Source organism: Typopeltis vanoorti, chromosome 22 (assembly GCF_054136105.1).
Source record: "Typopeltis vanoorti isolate ZY-2024b chromosome 22, IOZ_Tvanoo_1.0, whole genome shotgun sequence".
Taxonomy (NCBI): Eukaryota; Metazoa; Arthropoda; class Arachnida; order Uropygi; family Thelyphonidae; genus Typopeltis; species Typopeltis vanoorti.
Genome location: NC_143570.1, coordinates 32,832,918 through 32,852,276, shown reverse-complemented (window position 1 = coordinate 32,852,276; position 19,359 = coordinate 32,832,918). Strand labels below are relative to the sequence as shown.

The following is a 19,359-nucleotide window of genomic DNA, read 5'->3' as shown; positions in this document are numbered from 1 at the left end:
GAGAGAGAGACTGGCGAGAGGTAGGATACAGAAATGGGTTGATAACAGCAGCATTCTCTGTGGTAATTAGCATGGGGGTTTGTTAAATGGAAATCATGTTTTACTAACTTATGTAGTATAACAAGGTGACAAATACTTTATTTATATATGCATTGGAGTACTTGGATTTTGCAAAAGCTTTTGCTTGACTGTCACACGACATGTTGTTAAATAAATTGAAACAAATGGGATTGGATAACAGACTTCTGAGTTGGATCAGTGACTGGCTGTCAGATAAGTATCAGGAAGTTGTATATGGGTGGGAGGGTGCCATATCTTGAAAGAGGAAGATCACTAGTGGTGTACCGCAGGGGTAAGTTTTGGGATCATTGTTGTTCAATTTGTATGTTAATGATATTGGGATGTGTTTAACTAGTGACATGCACCTGTTTGCAGATGATACAAAATTGGGGAGAGCAATGCAGACTCAATCAGATATCATGACCTTACAAGACAATTTGAACAGATTGCAAGAATGGGCATGTAAGTAGAACTGTGAGTTCAATGTTACATAGGGTAAAGTTTTGAGATTTGGCAAGCAATGATGGGATGCAAAGTATACACTTGGCGAGGAAACTTTAAAGGAAGTAAAGGAGATGAAAGATCTGGGAGTGGTAGTTGATGAGGACCTGAAATTTAGGGGCCACATTGCACAAGTTGTGAAGATATCACATTGGATAATGGCAATGATGCAGAGGACCCTGACATGCAGAAATAAAGAGGTTATGATGCCATTGTATAAAGCCTTGATCAGGCCTCATATAAATTATTGTGCACAAATTTGGTCGCTAGGTATTCATGGTGAGGAGGATATGATGGAAGGGATCCAGAGAAGATTCACAAAGGTGGCCAGTGGTCTTTGGAATGTGAAGTATAAGGATAGATTGAGAGAATGTAAGTTGCACAGCCTCATGCATAGAAGGAAGAGGAGCGATATGACTGAGTCATATCAAGGGTTGTTATCAGATTGACATGGAAGAGAATTTCCACAGAATGGGAGAGGGGTAAAAAAAGAGGCTATCGCTGGAAACTGTATAAGGAGGATGTGAGCAGAGGAGTGAGGAGGAGGTTCTTTGCATGGAGAGCAGAATGCATTGCCTTGTGTGTTGTGAATGTAGACACACAATCAGTTTAAGGCATGGTTGGATGAGCATTGTGTGCAATAGTGTGTACCTCCCACGATGAGTCTCTGACTCCATGGAGGTCAGATGTTAATAATAATAAGTAGTACTGCTGATTTTAATTCCTTTCAGGAAGATTTGAATAGACTTTTTACTTCGACAAGGGAATGGGAGTGTAGTTTTAATATTAATAAGTGCAAGATGTTGTTTTAGAGTGCAGAAATATAAGGCTGTATACTATATTGACAGTGCTGTACAGCAAGTAGATGAGATTCAAGATTTAGGCGTGATGGTTGACAGTAAACTGAAGTTTAGAGGGCATATGGCAAGTGTCCAAAGACTGCACATCGTAGTGCTGGTATGATAAGAAGTACTCGAGCATGTAGGGTTAAGAAAGTGGTTGTGCCACTGTATAAAGCACTGGTCAGACCACATTTGGACTATTGTGCTCAAATTTGGTCAACTGGTTTTTAATGTGATGGATGTGAAAACATTGGAGAGAGAGAGAGTTCGGAGAAGAGTCTAACACAATATCAGGACTTTGGAACGCTGACTATTGTTGGATTCTGATTAAGGAGAAATTTAAATTAATATTCCTTACAGAATCCAACTTAATCCACCATACCAAAGGCTATACTTGTAAAAATTATTTGATATTAATCCCATGATTGTAATTTATTATTCATGTAATTGCCTTGAGTTTATTTATTAAATTTTATTAATTAATTTAAAATATGTATTAGCAATGATAGGACCTTGTATTGAAATATTATTCTGTTTATTATGATTATTCGTAATTTAATATTATGAGGAACTGTATATATAAGTTTAATATGTCTGATGTGAATTATAATATTTTGAATTTTTATTTATCACTACTAGTATGTAAAGGTATAATGTTATGCAATATTTCAGTTTTTATTTTATTTTGTTTGTTACTATGGAGACAGGCTAGAAATAGCTAGCGCGTGCATGGATTGCGTGAGCTATGGTATTCAAAGGAAGATAGAATTGATATGAGCTAGACTGTGAGAACAAGTTTTGGCGGGAAAGAAAGTGAAGGTATATAAGCGAAAAGCGAGAGTATACAGGGAATTAGTAGACCAGAAGCATTCACGATAGTGCAGTGAAGAAAGAGGGGGGGGGAAGCACTCAGGACAGTGTGGTGAAGTGGGAAGCAGGGAGCATTCATGTCAGCACGGAGTAAAGTAAGAGGCTGTAGTAATAGGAATTAGGTGCTGTAATTAGATTAAAAAGAGATGAGGAGATAGCTTATTAGCAGCACGGAATAAAGTAATGACAAATTCCAGAGCTTTTAAGGAAGATTAGTGAAAAGCTGATTTTATTGCAAAGAAGTAAATGAGGAACAAGTGAATTTTCTAGTGAAAGTGTGTCTACATTTGTGATGCGCAGAGATTAATGATTAAGTTATTTTAAAGAAGATTACTTTTGAAATGTGTAGCTCCAGTGTGATGTTAACTAAAGTTTTAAGTGTGCCTCAGTGAATACCATGAGCAAAGGATTTATCCGGTAAGAACTGTCCAATTTTATATTACTTCAGTGCAGATATATATGTGTAATTCCTCCTCTTATTCCCCACATTAACTGTAACATTTCTTGCTGAAATCAGCCAGAGTATGAAGTATGAAAGTGTATACTCATGAAGCAGTTGTTGCCACCATTAATGTATTGAGACTTTACTGACTGTGTGATAATAGTAAAATTTTTTGCTAAGAGATTTTATGATATTGAACTCTATTAAAAGTTATTTTAATATTGTGAAAGCTATAAGTCTGACAGCAGAATGCCCATAGACTGAATCTGTAAGATGTTGTAACCAGTTAAGCTAAGACATTTATATTATCTTGTTCTCAGAATTGAGTTTATATGTATAATATATAACCCAGAATTAAATGTTTTGTTTTGATGATTTTAAAATTGTGTTTGCCTGAATCTCCTTTACTGCACCATTCATGAAATTATCGGACCTAGCGGGAGCTTCAAACATAAGAGATAAACTCGGTCTACGTAAGAAATAAAATTGATATAAATTTAGTTGATGTTTGGTTTCACTACATTTCTTTAGACTAATCTAGATATAGAGTGGCACAGTCTAAAAATATAAATTTCTCTATATTTAAGTTAGTAATCAACCAGCAACTTATTACTTGTTTAAGAACAGTGTTAAAACAAGATGGCGGATCAAAAACAAGGAAGTACGATCCAACACTATGGAGAGAGGTTGAAGAAACGTGGATTGCAGAATTTGGTGGATAGGAAGAAAAGAAGTGATATGGTGGAGGCATTTAAGTTATTGAGATTTTATTGGATTAATCCAGGTGGGATTATAAAAAGAGTAGAAAGCCAGAGGGGGAAAAACCAGAGGCCATCCCTGGAAGTTACGTAAGAGTGTGGTGAAGAGGGGGGGGGGGTGAGGAGTAGATTTTTTACATGGAGAATTGTTAGTGAATGAAATGCATTACCAGAATGTGTTGTTAATGCAAGGAGTGTTAAGGATTTTAAGATTTGGTATGATAAATATGTTGCCTGTTGAATGAACTTCCCACAGTAAGTCTGACGACTCCATGGAAGGTGCAATAATAATAATAATTTATTTCATAACATAGCCAAAAAAACTTTCTGCAACTATTGCTGATCCAGACTATTTTAATTATGATTATAACATTTTACTACTTGTATATATGACTTCTGCTTTGATTTAACCTCAGTATCTTTCTATGTCTTACACCCAATGATGTGGTTTTCCATGGATGCAATTCCCATCAAAGTGGTCCTGATCAGCACATTCCAATGGATGCTTGCTTGTGGTATAGCTCCTAAGAATGTTACCTTGGTCAGGTCCCTTTGGTGGGTGTTTACCCTAAGAAATGAGCAGTTCAGTGGTAGGTTTTTGCCTGCCATTGAGTGGAACTGCTGATGAGTATCCTAATGAGTTCAGTAATCCTCTTGGGTCACTTACTGAGATTAGAGTGGTCTTTTTAGATCACTTGGTTTTTGAAGAGGAACTCCTCCTTACTTTAACAGGATGTGGTTTCCCACTGGGTCTTAGATGCATGCCTGTGGCATGGCTCCTACTGATGTTGCTTGATCAGGGTTCCTTCAGTAGTACTTGCAGTAGGAGATGAGTGGTTCTTGCTGGCTGCTTGTGGAAACTTGTCTGATTCAGTAATAGGATTCTGTATGTCGATAGGAGCCCAGGCCTTTACAGGTTTTGTCTGGCAGAATCAAAACTGTACTTGAAGTAATCCAGAGTAATTAATTACTCTGGATCGCTCCAAGATTCCTGTACTGTACTTATATGGGAAGGATCAATACTCAAACTGGCATGAGTGTTGATCCTTCCCATAATACATAGCAATATACTCATTCAAAAGGAAGTGTGCTTTGCATTACAGGATACTAAAGTAACTGATGTGAAGTCAACAGCCTCAATATAAAAATAGCCTAATCATGATGATACTTCAGACTGGTTATTCACGATTGGGTATAGGATTAAAACAAGAATATAATTTCTTGTCTATTATAAATAAACAAATCTTAAGTCTATTTTGACAAATCTACTTAATTTAATTTGATGAATGAGCCTCTGTAGCTCAGTCAGTATAGACGAAGCCTTTGGTCAGAAAGACCCAGGTTCGATTCCCGTCCAAGACATGAGGAAGAACTTTTATCTGGTCTCTTTCAACTAAAGGTGAGGTACCTGGTCTCATACGGATGTAGAGGGGGTTTTTTTCAACAGGAAATGAAGATTTTTCATCCTCCAGACAGGCAAACCAGCCCCCTTGAACACACACATCTACAGACATAGGACACACACCAGGCTGACCACCTTATCTTCGAGGTAGTTGTGGTTTTGAATCATAATAGGCCATGCCTAATATGAACATAACTGGCCACTAGAGTCTAATATATTTATGAGGAGGAGGAGAAAATTAGGATTTTTTTTTTAACTAATGCTTCATAAACTTACATAGCCACTTAAATTGTTCTACTACAAACAATTTAAAGAAAATTAACTTAAGCCTATAGCAATCCTTAGCAGGAAACTGGGCCTAATTCATTTTGTTATAAAGCTATAGTATTTGTTGTATGTCAGCAGATAGAACTAGTCAGACCATAAGCCTCTAACATTCATCCTTAAATAATATCAAGGATAAAACCCAAAGAATTAGCAGATGGACTTTTACAGATCAAAAACATGACTTGAAAGTGTCTCATTTACCTTGCACAAAATATGTAGTTACTGTTTTTCTTGAGCTGACAAGGATATCAGTAAACACAACTGAAAATCATTCTTCTAATTGCACCTCTATAGTGTAAATTGGAGAATATGAGAATAATTGAGCCCTTAAATTATATAGGACCTGAGTTCGATTCTCATCATGATGGTAGAAATCTTTCTATGGGCTTTTCAAATGAAGGCTAATTTTATATGGAAGCAGCAGGGTTTTCTACCAGAAACTCAGCTTTTTCATCTCGCATACAAACAAATTTGCCAAGAGTAGACAAACAATTTACTGACAAAATATACTATTGGTGGTGGACAGTAGATGGCATTGTGTGTAGCTGGTGGATTAAGTGAGTCGTGTGCAGTAGATTAAAATGTCCTCCCTATCTCCCATGGTGAATCCTAGGCCTCCTTGCAGGTGTCATGTAATAGTAATAAATAAATAAATAGTAAATTTAAAGTAAGTATGATGTTGGAGTCTTCCAAGAAATTGATAAAAATGAATTCAAAACTGGAATATGTAAACCTGAGAAGTATAGATCAGTGGTTCTCAAAATGTGGGGCACAATCCCCAGGGGGAGGCACGGCATACTTTCCTAAAGATAAAAATTAAAACTGCCCTAAATCAGTTTTAAAAATAACAACAAATAAAAATACAGAAAGAAAAACTTTTGATGATTTTAATTTTTATCTTTAGGAAATTATGCCGTGCCTCCCCCTGGGGATTGTGCCCCACATTTTGAGAACCACTGATCTATACTTCTCAGGTTTACATATTCTAGTTTTGAATTCAGGAGTAGAGTCCAAAAGACGGCCTGTGAATAGTGGTGTGCCACAGGGTTCTGTTCTTGGACCACTGCTGTTTAATCTGTTCATTAACGATATAGGGAAGGGTCTAAGTGGGACAGTTCATTTGTTCGCTGATGATGCAAAGTTGGGTAGGGCGATAGTGACTGCAGAAGATGTCAAAGTCTTGCAAGATGACTTAGATCGATTGGAGTTCTGGACTAAGGAGAATGGATGTCAATTTAATGTGACAAAATGTAAGGTTATGCATTTCGGAGTGAAAAGATTAGCAGCAGTATACCACATTGGTGGAACTGTACTCCAAGAGATTGATGAGGCCAGGGACTTGGGAGTGTTGGTAGATAGGGAGATGAAGTTTAGGGGGCACATTGCGAAAGTAGCTAAATCAGCTCATCAACTCACTTGGTTGTTGAAAAATACCTTGACGAGCAGAGACAAGCAAGTTATTGTACCTCTGTACCGAGCCCTGATAAGACCTCATCTCGACTACTGTGCCTAGATTTGGTCACCTCGGTTCCTTCTTGATGGGGAGGAGGTGGAGAGGATCCAGAGGCGAGTGACTAAGATGATAGCAGGTCTATGGAATGAACCATATGAGAACAGGTTGAAGATTTGTGGGTTGCAGAAACTAGTTGATAGGCGGAAAAGGGGAGATATAATTGAGACATTCAAATTGCTAAAAGGATTCTATAGGATTAATTCAGAGGATATTTTTGAGGTCAGGACTGGTGGTGGGAGAACTAGGGGCACCCATGGAAGCTGGGCAAGAGCGTGATTAGCAGGGGTGTTAGAGCTAGGTTCTTTACTTTTAGAGTGGTAAATGAGTGGAATAAGCTGCCAGAGTCTGTTGTGGGTGCTATGACAGTGAGCGAGTTCAAGGCAAGGTATGATAGATACTGTGAGAATGTTGAACAGTTGTGTGAACATGATGTTTAGGGCCTCCCTCGATGAGTCTAAGGACTCCCTGGAGTAGCCCGTAGTAATAATAATAATAATAATAATAATGATACAGGTTTTAATTATCATGAGTTTCAAAATAACTAATAATTATTTTCTTCACTCGCACTTATAAAACGCGTTTGCCAGAGGCAGTGTTGATAGTTTGGCAGTGGCCGCTAAAGAACTTAAGAGTGGCCATGTTTGATATTACACCACGCTTTGATAAACTTTGTTCTCAAAAGAAGGCCCATCCATCACATCAGACTTTGACATTTAAATGTTTGATTATTTTTACAGAGAAAAATTAAATACTTGTTAGTTAAATATTGTTTCATTTCAATATATATTTTGGTTAATTGCAAGTGTTAAAACTAATTTTTATTGTAGGCCTAATATTGTGATACTTTAATTATTTTGTGTCAAAAACTGTTAAATAGTATATAGAAAACGCAAAATAAACTGAATAAAATGTTAAACTTAGTATGACTTCTATTTTTATAAATAAAACCGGCAGAGGGGGGGGAATGACAGTGTTTTCTCTTGTCAGGTGGGGCTCAGAGGTAAAAAGTTTGAGAACCACTGGTATAGATGCATTAAACCAATTAAACCAGCAAAAGTGTTAGGTGACCTAGTCTCACTTCAAGCTATAAATGCTCAGAGAAGGAAAGATAAACTAAGAGTAGGAGCATATGGATCCTACAGTTTTCGGAGAAAAAAGTCTAATATACATGATTATAGATATAAAACATCCAAAGAGATTATTATAACACATGCAAACAGGCTTTAAAATTATTATTATTACATAACATCTCTAAAGAGTTCAAGGATTGATCACAGGAGGGCACTCTACTCCACTCCACTACAAACATTTAACCATGTCCCCTACTAAATTCTCCTGCTACACACAACTATCATCAATGCCATCTACTGCCCATCACCACTACCAACAGTATTTTTTGTATGTAAATTGTGTGTGTTCTGATTATGATGATATTATGTTATTATGATAGAGTCCTGTCAAATTACTAGGAAACAGTTTAAGAAAGTTACTCTTGGATGAACAACAGAAAACTCTATTTCACCCAACTCTAAAATGAACCTTTGGCAAACTGCAAATGTTTCTAATTTATATTTATAGTTGATAAAGATTATGTAAATATTTGCAGGCTGATTTAAATAAATTGGTTATGTGGGCAAAGGACATAGTTCTCAATTTAATGTTACAAAATGTAAGATTATGAACTTTGGGTTGAAAAGGTTACTTACTGTGTATCACATTGATGATACTGGATTGCAGGAAATTGATGAGGTTGGGGATCACAGGGTGATGATAGATAGAGATCTGAAGGTTAAATGACATACTGCAAAAGTTGGCAAAATAGCTCAAAAATTACATGCATGTTGAAAAACACATTGACAAGTAAAGATTGGGAGGTTATTATCCCCACTTTATAAGATGATTTGGCCACAGCTTGACTATTGTGTACAGATTTTGTCACCTGGATTTCTTGAAGATCAGGAAGTGGTAGAGAGGATTCAATTACATATTTAGTTTAATTCTTTATCCAAGTGTAAGCAAACAAAGTTTGCACCTGAAGTATCTTCAGGACTGGGGCAACTCGTAGCAAAGGTGGACTGAGTTCATATCACTTTCTTTAGTATCCCATAATGCAAAGCACATCTCCTTGCAGACATGTATAATGCTATGCATTATGGGAAGGGTCACTACTCAGGCCGGTTTCGACCTTTATTGAGGTCTCTTCAGTGAGAGCCAGGCCCACAGGTAATACTAAGGTTGAAACAATGCAGAAGTCATATTTCAATATGCCAGCTGCCAAAAGGTGTCATACCTTATTATTAAATTAATCTGGATTAGAGAAAGATGTTGGAAGTTTTTTTCACTTGGTTTAGACTCTAAATTATATATTTAGTTTAATCCTTTATCCAAGTGTGCTTCTTATGAGAACATATTAGTTGAGAAGCAGAAGAGAAAGATGACATAATAGAAACTTATAAGTTACTAAAAAGGGATTCTACACATGGTGATGCACATGACCAAGTATTTTACATAGATGTTGCATAAGTGATATTTATGTACATCTATATAAATAAAGATTTCTAATTCAGTAGCCAATGTGTGCATAAGATTGACACAAAAGAAATTTTTCAATACGTAAGAAGTGTGTGTGTGGGGGGGGGTAAACAAGGGATCACCCCTGAAAGTTATGTACGAGTGTAGTTAGTAAGAGCGTGCAGACCTAACTTGTTTACTTGGAGAGTGGTGAATTAGTGGAATGGACTGCCATAGGTAGTTGTGAATGTTGCAATGGAGAATAAGTTTAACCTTTAATTAGTCACATGGGATTTATTTGATCTCAGCTATCATTCAAGTTCAATTTCTGACAAAAGTCAGAAATTGAACTTGAATGAACTTGAAACCAATGATGAATTTTTGTTGCAATTTGTTGCAAAATCCGAATCAGCTCTATGCTGGCCGTTGGTGCAATCAGTTGTGGAGTAAGGAGTGATTTCTGACATTCTAACCCTGTGCAACTACTTATGTGAGTACTTTTCAAATAATATTTTTTGATTTTGTAATTTTATGTATATTTTCTTGTTCTAGTCACAATGATTACGTTTGTTGACACTGCTGTGTAATACATCCAAGATCAAAGGATCGTAAAATAAGATCAAAGTGTAAAAAATGTCTGAGCTTTTTTTTGTGGCATTGAGCATTCTTCAGTAAGATGCCATAATTGTACAGGAAATTAAGACTGAATAAAAATGTTAAATAATTAATATAAAAATAAAGCAATATTAATGATTTGTTTATTTCATTTTACTCACCATAATCAACCTTATGATAAATAAAAACATTTCATGAGAAACAAAAGAAATATAACTTTAATTTGGGGGTTAAATAGGCCCCCTATTTCTATTATGTAAAAAAAAAAAAAAACAGTGAGACTAATAATGGTTAAGAATAGGTATGATGAGTATAGTGTGAATAATGGTTAGTGTAGGTCTCCCACAATGAGTCTTTTGATTCTATTGAGATACCTGTATATAATAATAATATTCTTCTCATAATGGGAAAAATACTGATTCAGAAGTATTTTTATTATCATTCCTTCTGTCAGAGATCTGTTCATGTTTCACAAGTATTAGTGAATTTATGGCATTAGCGCCTCCGTAGTGCAATTGGAAGAATGACGGTATGTTGAGCCCTTCAATTAGAAAAGGCCTAAGTTCGATTCCCGTCGTGATTGGAGAAATCTTTATATGGACTTTTTCAATCGAAGGTGAGTTAGCCAATCTTATACGGAGGTAGCAGGGTTTTTTCTCCCAGAAACTCGGGTTTTTCATCCCGCATACAGACAAATCGGCCCTTCAGAACACGCAATTTACAGACAAAAAATACTAGCTGTGGTGGTAGTGGGCAGTAGATGGCATTGATGGAGATGATTGGTATAATAGAGGTTCGGTGTAGTGGGGCTGTATAGTAGGTGTCCTCCCACGATGAGTCTTCGGACTCCTTGGAGGCATCACGAATAATAATAATAATAGTTCAAATTAAAATTTTCTTTCAAGATTAGACCTGTCTAAAATTCATTCACCTCTTAACAGAACTCATGTTCCTTTTAAAGTACGTTGTAATGGTTGTGAAGACACTGATGAAAACAATGGTGAGCATTCATATAAATGCAGGACTAGTAAATATTCATTAAGACAACCATAAGGGCACTTATAAATTGTCACTAATTATTAAATAATTTTGTTCCTTTTCTTATGGTAGGGTACTGAAATATATTCATGTTAAAATACATATATCCCCTCCCCCAAGAAAAAGTTTAATTCAACAATATGCACTTTATCATAATATGGCATTATTTAATTATTATTAATCAGGCCTCCATGGAGTCAAAAGACTCTTCGTGGGAGGTCCTTTCTAAGAAAGACAAAGTCTATCAAGACTCATCGAGGGGAGGTCCCCCCCATAAGAAACACAAAGTCTATCACACCACTCCTTAAACTCATTGACCATTCTCGCTCTCACCACTCCATCAGGCAATGCATTCCATGGTTTAATCACCCTCCATGCAAAGAAATCACTCCTCACCCTCTTGCTCACAGTTTCCTTTCGTAACTTCCAGGGATGGCCTCTTGTCATCACTCCTTCCCACTTCAACCAAGCGAAAGAACTCCCCAATGTCAACCCTGTAACCACCTCTCAACAGTTTAAAAGTCACAATCATATCACCTCTCCTTCTTCTATCCACCAAACTATGAAGTCCACATTCCCTCAGCCACTCATCATAACTATCATTGTACAGTCCTGAAACCATCTTTGTTATCTGCCTTTGTACCCTTTCCACAGTTAATTTATCCATTTCAAATCCTGGAGGCCAAATCTGAGAACAATAGCCCAAGTGTGGTCGGATTATGGTCTTATACAATGGATTGATAACCGTTTTATCTTTGTAGGTCAGCGTCCTTCTCATTATTGCAGCAATCCTCTGTGTTACCTTCACCACCTTGGCAATATGTCCCCTAAATTTCAGGTTTCTATCAATCATCAACCCCAGATCTCGTCTCCCTTACTTCCTCCAGTATAACTCCTCCCATAGAGTATGCAGTGTCCCATCAATGTTTCCCAAACCTCAAGACCTTACATTTTGCTGCATTAAACCGACAACCCTCATTCATTTGCCCATCTATCTAGCTTATTCAAATCCTCTTGCAGGACTGCTGCATCTGCACTATTACTAATAATCCTTCCCAGCTTCGCATCATCTGCAAACAACTGAATATCCCCTTACAATCCACTGTCAATGTCATTGATATAAAGGTTAAACAATATAGGTCCCAGTACTAAGCCCTGTGGGACCCCACTTGTAACCCTCTACTTCCTTGAAACTGTCCCACTATACACAACTCTCTGATACCTATCGGACAGCCAATCCTGAATCCAGTTGACCAATCTGACATCCAGACACATGTGCTGCAACTTAAATATCAGCTTATCATGTGGCACCCTGTCAAATGCCTTTGCTAAGTCTCAGAAAATGGCGGTATATGCCTTTCCCTCATTTAATGCTCTTGTAACTTTATCATAAAAGACTAGCATATTGCTAAAACAAGAGCGCCCCTTCACAAATCCATGTTGACTCTCACAGATAATATTATCCTCATCTGCCCAATGCTGTATACAGTCCTTCACTACTTTCTCCAATTTCTTACTAACTACTGATGACACACAAACTGGCCTATAATTAGACACTTCCAGTCTGCTACCGACTTTATGCAATGCCACTATCTTACCTTCCTTCCATTCCATGGGCACCTTTCCCGCAGCCAGACTTTCACTGAAAAGCCAGGTCAAAACACTGTCAGTTCCCTAGCACATTCTCTCAAAACTCGTGGTGAAAATACCATCCAGTTCCACAACTTTACTGACATCCAGAGTACTCAGTATTTGAAACACTCTCTCTCCTCCTGTACCTCTAAACCTCGAACCTGCCCAATCCCTCTAGCATTAAAACTGACTCCTCCAGGATGAAATACTCCAATAAAGTGTTCATTGAACAATTCCACTATGTCCTCTGCATCAGTCACTCTATTCCCATTTTTATCCCACAATATCATTCTTCCACAGTCATTTCTCCTCCTACTGGCCACATATCTAAAAAATTCCCTAGGATTTTCTTCAGATCTTAGTGCCAATCTCCTCTCATATTCTAATTTCGTTTTCCTTACCATACTAGTCTGGCCTGTGTCTTATACTCTTCATGCATCTTCTCTTCACCTGTCTCCTTATATCTCTTCCATAGCCTCTTTTTCACATGTAATTTCTGTTTAATATTGTTTGTCATCCACTTTACTCCAAATTGTGTCCTCTTGTTAACTCGTGATATACCATTGCTGCTAACAAATATACCTTCATAATTTCCCATGCACTAATGGGAAATTATGAAAGTATTCCAGTCCTCTCTTGTCACACATTCTAGCTATTATGTCAATCAATATTACGCTCTTCTGCTCAGCTTGTCATTATCATACCTAGGCAACACACACAATCTTTCCTCTCTGTGTCTTCTTTCGTACCACCTCAAGCAAGAATCTCATATCTCTCACTGCCCTATTTACGCCACCACTCAAGTCATTTGTTTCCATTATCACAATCATCTCGTCCACCCTTCCACCTCTCTTAACTGCCAAAGCCACACTTTCTATCATTCCTCCTGGCAAACACTCTTCACGCATCCTATCTTGAACATCACGGAACATTGAGTCCCCATACATTATACCTCTTACCATTCCCTCTCTCCTATTGTTTCCATTTTCTCCTCTTCTTTCATTCCCAGACCTCTCTCATTCCCTCCCTCCTACTGTTTCCATTTTCTCCTCTTCTAGCACTCCCATATCCCTCTCTCATTCCGTCTCTCCTACTGTTTCCATTTTCTCCTCTTCTAGCACTCCCATATCCCTCTCTCATTCCATCTCTCCTACTGTTTCCATTTTCTCCTCTTCTAGCACTCCCATGTCTCTCTCATTCCATCTCTCCTGCTGTTTCCATTCTCTCTTCTTCTAGCACTCCCATACCTCCCCTATAAATGTATGTTTTTTTCTATATGCCACAAACAAGACATTTTGGGATATAATATCCCCCCCCCCCCAGGGATACTTAAGTCTCTTTAGACATAAAAGAAATTTATTAAAATCAGAAATCAAAAATGGAAAAAAAGAATGCACTCGTAAAAAATACAGCTGTAAAGTCATCAGTTGTGTGTCCACATTAGTATTATTACATCAACTCTTCCTATAGTCAAAAACTCATCGGGGGGAAGACAAACAGAGATTTGTGAGGTATGAAATTGTTTTATTCTTCTTATGTGACAACTCCAAGGACTCATCATAGGAGGGCACTCTACTCCACTACACATATCTCTGTCTCCTCTACTTCTCAATTCTCCACCTTCAAGCAACACCACCACCACCATCAACAATAGATGGCGCTTATGTGCCTGCTTGGTAGTAGAGGTTCGGTAGTGGTGGAGACGGAGAATTGTGCAGTGGGGGTTCTCCTGCGATGAGTCTTCGGGCTCCTCGGAGGTGTCACGAACAATAATTATAGTAATCTTGTCTGTAAATTGTGTTCTCATGGCCAATTTGCCTGTATGTGGAATGAAAAACCAAGTTTCTGAGAGAAAAAAACCCTGCTACCCCCATATCATCAGCTAACTCACTTTCAAATGAAAAAGCCCATATAAAGATTCCACTCATTAATGAGAATCAAATCCAGGCCTTTTCCAATTGAAGGGTGCAGTGTTCTGTCATTTTTCCAATTTCTCTATAGAGGTGCTATAAAACCTTTCATCTTTCATTTTTTTATTATTTTCATACCCTACCCTATCCCATCATGTTCATATTGTTGCATCAAACTCTTCTGCAATGAAGCATGCTGGGACTTTCTGGGAAAATAAATTCATTCTGAAGTTAATCACTTAAGAATAATTAATTGAAATAATTAGAGATGCTAAAAAAAAAAAAAAAAAAAGAAAGAAAAAATTAATCTATGTTGCTGTTTTACAATCTGTATTAAATTTCTTCATATCAATCTATGACAGTGGGAAAACTAATGAAACGAGAATAAAATCCAAAATTTTGTCCAAAAAAGAATAAAACTGTTTAGATTATGCACTGCTTGGAAAGATGTCAACAGACACCATTATGTGAGGAAGCCATGGTGTCCACCTTAATAAGATGTAGGACCTTCTTTCACTGCGAACTGCAGCAATCTACAGGGCATACTTTCCACAAGCATACAATACAATAGTGATCAATGGAAATGTTGGACCATTCTTCCTGTAGGCACATAATAAGGTCCTCACCTGACACTCCAGTTCATCCCACAGATGTTCAGTAGAGTTGAGATCAAGGCTCTTGGAGGCCAGTCAAGTGTGGTAACGTTCATGTCCACAAACCTAATAGTTACAGCAACAGCTTTATGACACAGTGCATTGTCTTGCTGAAAGATACATGGTCAGTTCCGTAGAAAGCCACAAAGTAGGGAGCACTGCATTGTCCAGAATGTTCATATACCTATCGTTCAGTGTTCTTGGCACCACAAACAGAGGTCTGAGGCCAAACCAGGACCATACCATTATATTGCTACTTCTGAATTTCATAGTTGGGGAATGTCTCTTACACTCTAGTAAGAGACATTCACTGGGCATCCACCACTTCCACACCTATCCATCTGCTCAGCAGCAGGTGTAGTGTGATTCATCGCTCCGTAACACAGCTTTCCAAGCTCTTCCATGTCCCATTATACATGCTCTTTGCACCACTTTAGATGATACTGCATGCTGGTTCAGGTAACGTGTGGCCTACATAGTGCAGGCCACATGCTATCTGATGAGTTTCCTACCATGGAAACTCATGTTGTGAGCTTCGGTTCAAAATGTTTTTGTGCAGATTCACGTTTCAGCCCAGAACTCTGCACTCGACACGTCAGCTGATGAATAGCAGTTTTTACCCTTCATAGTACCCTAGTCACATTCAGTGGATGTGGGTTGTCCATTATGGGTAGCAACTGCAGTTGATTCCCTGCACTTCTATCTCAGTACAGTATCACTGATTGTTGACCTGGGATGGCCCAATTTATTAATAATTTGCCAAACTGATAAGATGCAATGTTGCAGGCCTTTCAAAGTTCACCAGTTTCCTTCTCACAGCCATTTCACAAGGACACAGTCACAATGACTTGGGAGCATCATATTCCTCCAATTTACACTTGCTGCCAACATGTGATTCATTACACAGCACGATGTACCTTACCCATGGAAGTGTCTATTAACTTTCCAAGTATTGTATAATAAATATCATATTATTATTATTCCGACACCTCCTAGGAGTCCGAAGACTCATCGCGGGAGGACACCTACAACTGTCTCAACCACTACACCGAACCTCTACTATGAATCGTCTCCATCAATGCTACCTACCGCCCATTTATATATATATATATATATGATATATATGATATGCGTGCAAGTTGATTTGCAGTTGTTTTATATATTGTTTAAGAGATAAGCCACTGGAAATCAAAGTAACTTATGGATCCTGCAGTTGACAGGATTTTACACACACACACACACACAATCGTATTGCAAACTTATCGGTCTCTATTGTGGATGATTAGCACATGGTTTACCTCTCCACCACTAGGCTTCTTGCTCCTTCGAGAACTTTTGCAACGAATTTGAATCACCATTGCTGACCGCACAGAACGAAATATTTCTAACGCAAAACTCAGTTTTATACACTGCGCACTACAACATTGCTTTATATCAAGTGGTATGTTACATGCTGGACAGAAATAACTGCAAGAAAGTAAGCGCGTCTGTTTTATTAGAATTATATTTAAACTGTGTCCAAAGTTCATTCCAAATAAGTTTTTAATTTCACCAACATTGTTTATAACACTAAAAAACCTGTGAGGGAAAAGGCTAGAATATTTTCCAAAAGTTCCGCGTGCCAAAGTTCTACAGGCTACTAGAAGCATAACTGGAAAATAAAATTTAAAAAAAACTGCTAATGAATTAAAACTACACAGATCACAATCACCATTTTCACAGAAGTTTCTTTTGAACGCAAGTGCTGCCCTCTATAGTAAGGTAATCCTGCGGGTTTATTGTTATATATATTTAATTTATAATTTTAGCTGAATGTGTTTCTTCATATAGGCGATGTGGTTATAAACAAACACATACCTTGTCACCTGATGTTAAGTTAGTCAACAGCTTCTTTACGTTTACTGATAGTCGTTATGATAGCCAATAAAAGCGAAGTATTGTGTTGCCTAATGTTGAAGTGAATGACTGACTGCCTGTTATTATTATTATTATTATTATTATTATTACGGGCAACTCCAGGGAGTCCTTAGACTCATCGAGGGAGGCCCCAAATCATGTTCATCACAACTATACGACATTCATATATCATACCTCGCCTTAAACTCATTCACTGTCACAGCATCCACCACTCTGGCAGTCCGTTCCACTCATTCACCACTCTAAAAGTAAAGAACCCAGCTCTAACACCCTTACTAACCACACTTTTGCCCAGTTTCCATGGATGCGCCCTAGTCCTCCCACAACCAGCCCTGTTCTCAAAAATATCTTCTGAATTAATTTTATAGAAACACTTCAGTAATTTGAATGTCTCAATCATATCTCCCCGCCACCGCCTATCAACCAATTTTTGCAACCCACAAATCATCAACCTGTTCTCATAAGGTTCATTCCACAGACCTGCTATCATCTTGGTCACTCGCTTCTGGATCCTCTCAAACTCCTCCCCATCAAGAAAAAACCTAGGTGACCAAATCTGGGCATAGTAGTCGAGATGGGATCTTATCAAGGCTCGATACAGAAGAACAATAACCTGCTTGTCTCTGCATTCTTCAGTAGCCAAGTGATTTGATGAGCTGATTTGGCCACTTTTGCAATGTGCCCCCTAAACTTCAACTCCTTATCCACCAACACTCCTAAATCTCGTGCCTCATCGATTTCCTGGAGTACAGTTCCACCAATGTAGTAAACTGCTGCTAATCTTTTCATCCCAAAATGCATAACCTTACATTTTGCCACATTAAATTGACATCCATTCTCCTTAGCCCAGACCTTCAATCTATCCAAATCATCCTGCAAAACTTTGACATCATCTACATTCACTATTGCCCTACCCAACTTTGCATCATCCGCAAACAAATTAACTGTTCCTCTCAGATCCATTCCTATATCATTAATGAACAAATTAAACAGCAGTGGTCCAAGAACAGGTCCTTGTGGCACACCACTAGTCACAGGCCGTCTTGTGGCCTCTACTCCTGAATAAACCACTCTCTGATATCTCTCCATCAACCACACTCCTATCCATCTCACCAACCCTATATCCATCCCCATATGCTGCAATTTACTGATTAAAATTCCATGTTGTAACTTGTCAAAGGCCTTAGCAAGGTCCAGTAGAATCACTGTAAACCCATTACCCTTATCCAGTTCAGCCGTCACTGTGTTATAATACATAAGCAAGTTACTGTGGCATGACCTACCCTTCACAAAACCATGCTGTTCCCGATACAGTATCCCATTTTCATCTATCCAATCTTGTATTTTCCTCTTGACTATTTTCTCCAAGACCTTGATAACGATTCCTGTTATACTGATTGGCCGGTAATTTTCAACAGCAGCCTTGGAACCACCTTTATGCAGCGGAACTATTTTTCCCTCTTTCCACACTCCTTGGGACTGACCCAGACCCAAGGCTCAAATTAAACAAAATGATCAAGGGCACTGACAATTCTTTAGCCGCTTCACGTACGACTCGAGCTGGTATACCATCCAATCCCACAGATGTATTGACATTGAGGTTCTGTAATAGACTATTTACTTCTACTTCATTCATCACAATTCCAATATAAGCTGTTGGTTCTCCAATTCCTGCAATGTCACCACCTGGATGATATACTCTTGCAAAGTGCTTGCTCAGTAATTCTACTATATCGACTGATTCGATTACCTCCCTACCCTCATCATTTTTTAAAGTAACTGTTTTGGACAACCTAGGTTTTATATGATATAATTTTTATCTATTAACTTGGTCAGATGCTTTTTCATAATCCGGAATTAATTTACAGATCGAACTGGTTTGATAACTAAAAAAGGTCATTAAATTTCCTAACTTATTTAAAAAAATAGATAACTGAATATAGCTTGTGTAGCTCAGTAGAAGTGGTATTTGCACTCTACGGCACTTGACCCCACGACGAAAGGCGTTCGAGTCTATTTTTTTTTTTAAGCCTTCTCCCTACCGGTCCCCGAGTTAGGCGATCTCTGGCACAGGAAAGCGTGTTTTTTCTCCCCGAAACTCGGGTTTTTCGTCCCGTAAACTCAATATATATATATATATATATATATATATATATATCGGCCGTCGAACCCACACCGTTTTCAGACATTAAAAATATTGTGTTGGGTTAGACCACGATATGGCTGCACATGTTGAGCTGCCTCTTCACTGAGTGCCGTTTAATTAGTGATAGCCTTAGGCCAGCTATATCTCATGGCTACCAGTGGAGATTGAACTGCCCACTCAGTCTCCAAACGTTAGATAGGGCTAAACGGTTTCGCCTACTCC

General features: G+C 38.1%; 1 protein-coding gene across 3 annotated transcripts in view; it reads right to left on the bottom strand.

Moving 5' to 3' along the window:
* The window catches only part of LOC150094287 (mitochondrial transcription rescue factor 1), an 87,540-nt gene extending 70,649 nt beyond the window's left edge, over positions 1 to 16,891 (bottom strand). For 2 of the 3 annotated variants that reach the window (XM_090412306.1, XM_090412305.1), the window contains exon 1: positions 16,373 to 16,779. In XM_090412306.1, the coding sequence (XP_090268432.1) occupies positions 16,373 to 16,723 (351 nt within the window). In that variant the 5' untranslated portion in view covers positions 16,724 to 16,779. The other variant, XM_090412307.1, reaches the window with a different exon arrangement.
* Between the last annotated feature and the right edge of the window lie 2,468 nt (positions 16,892 to 19,359).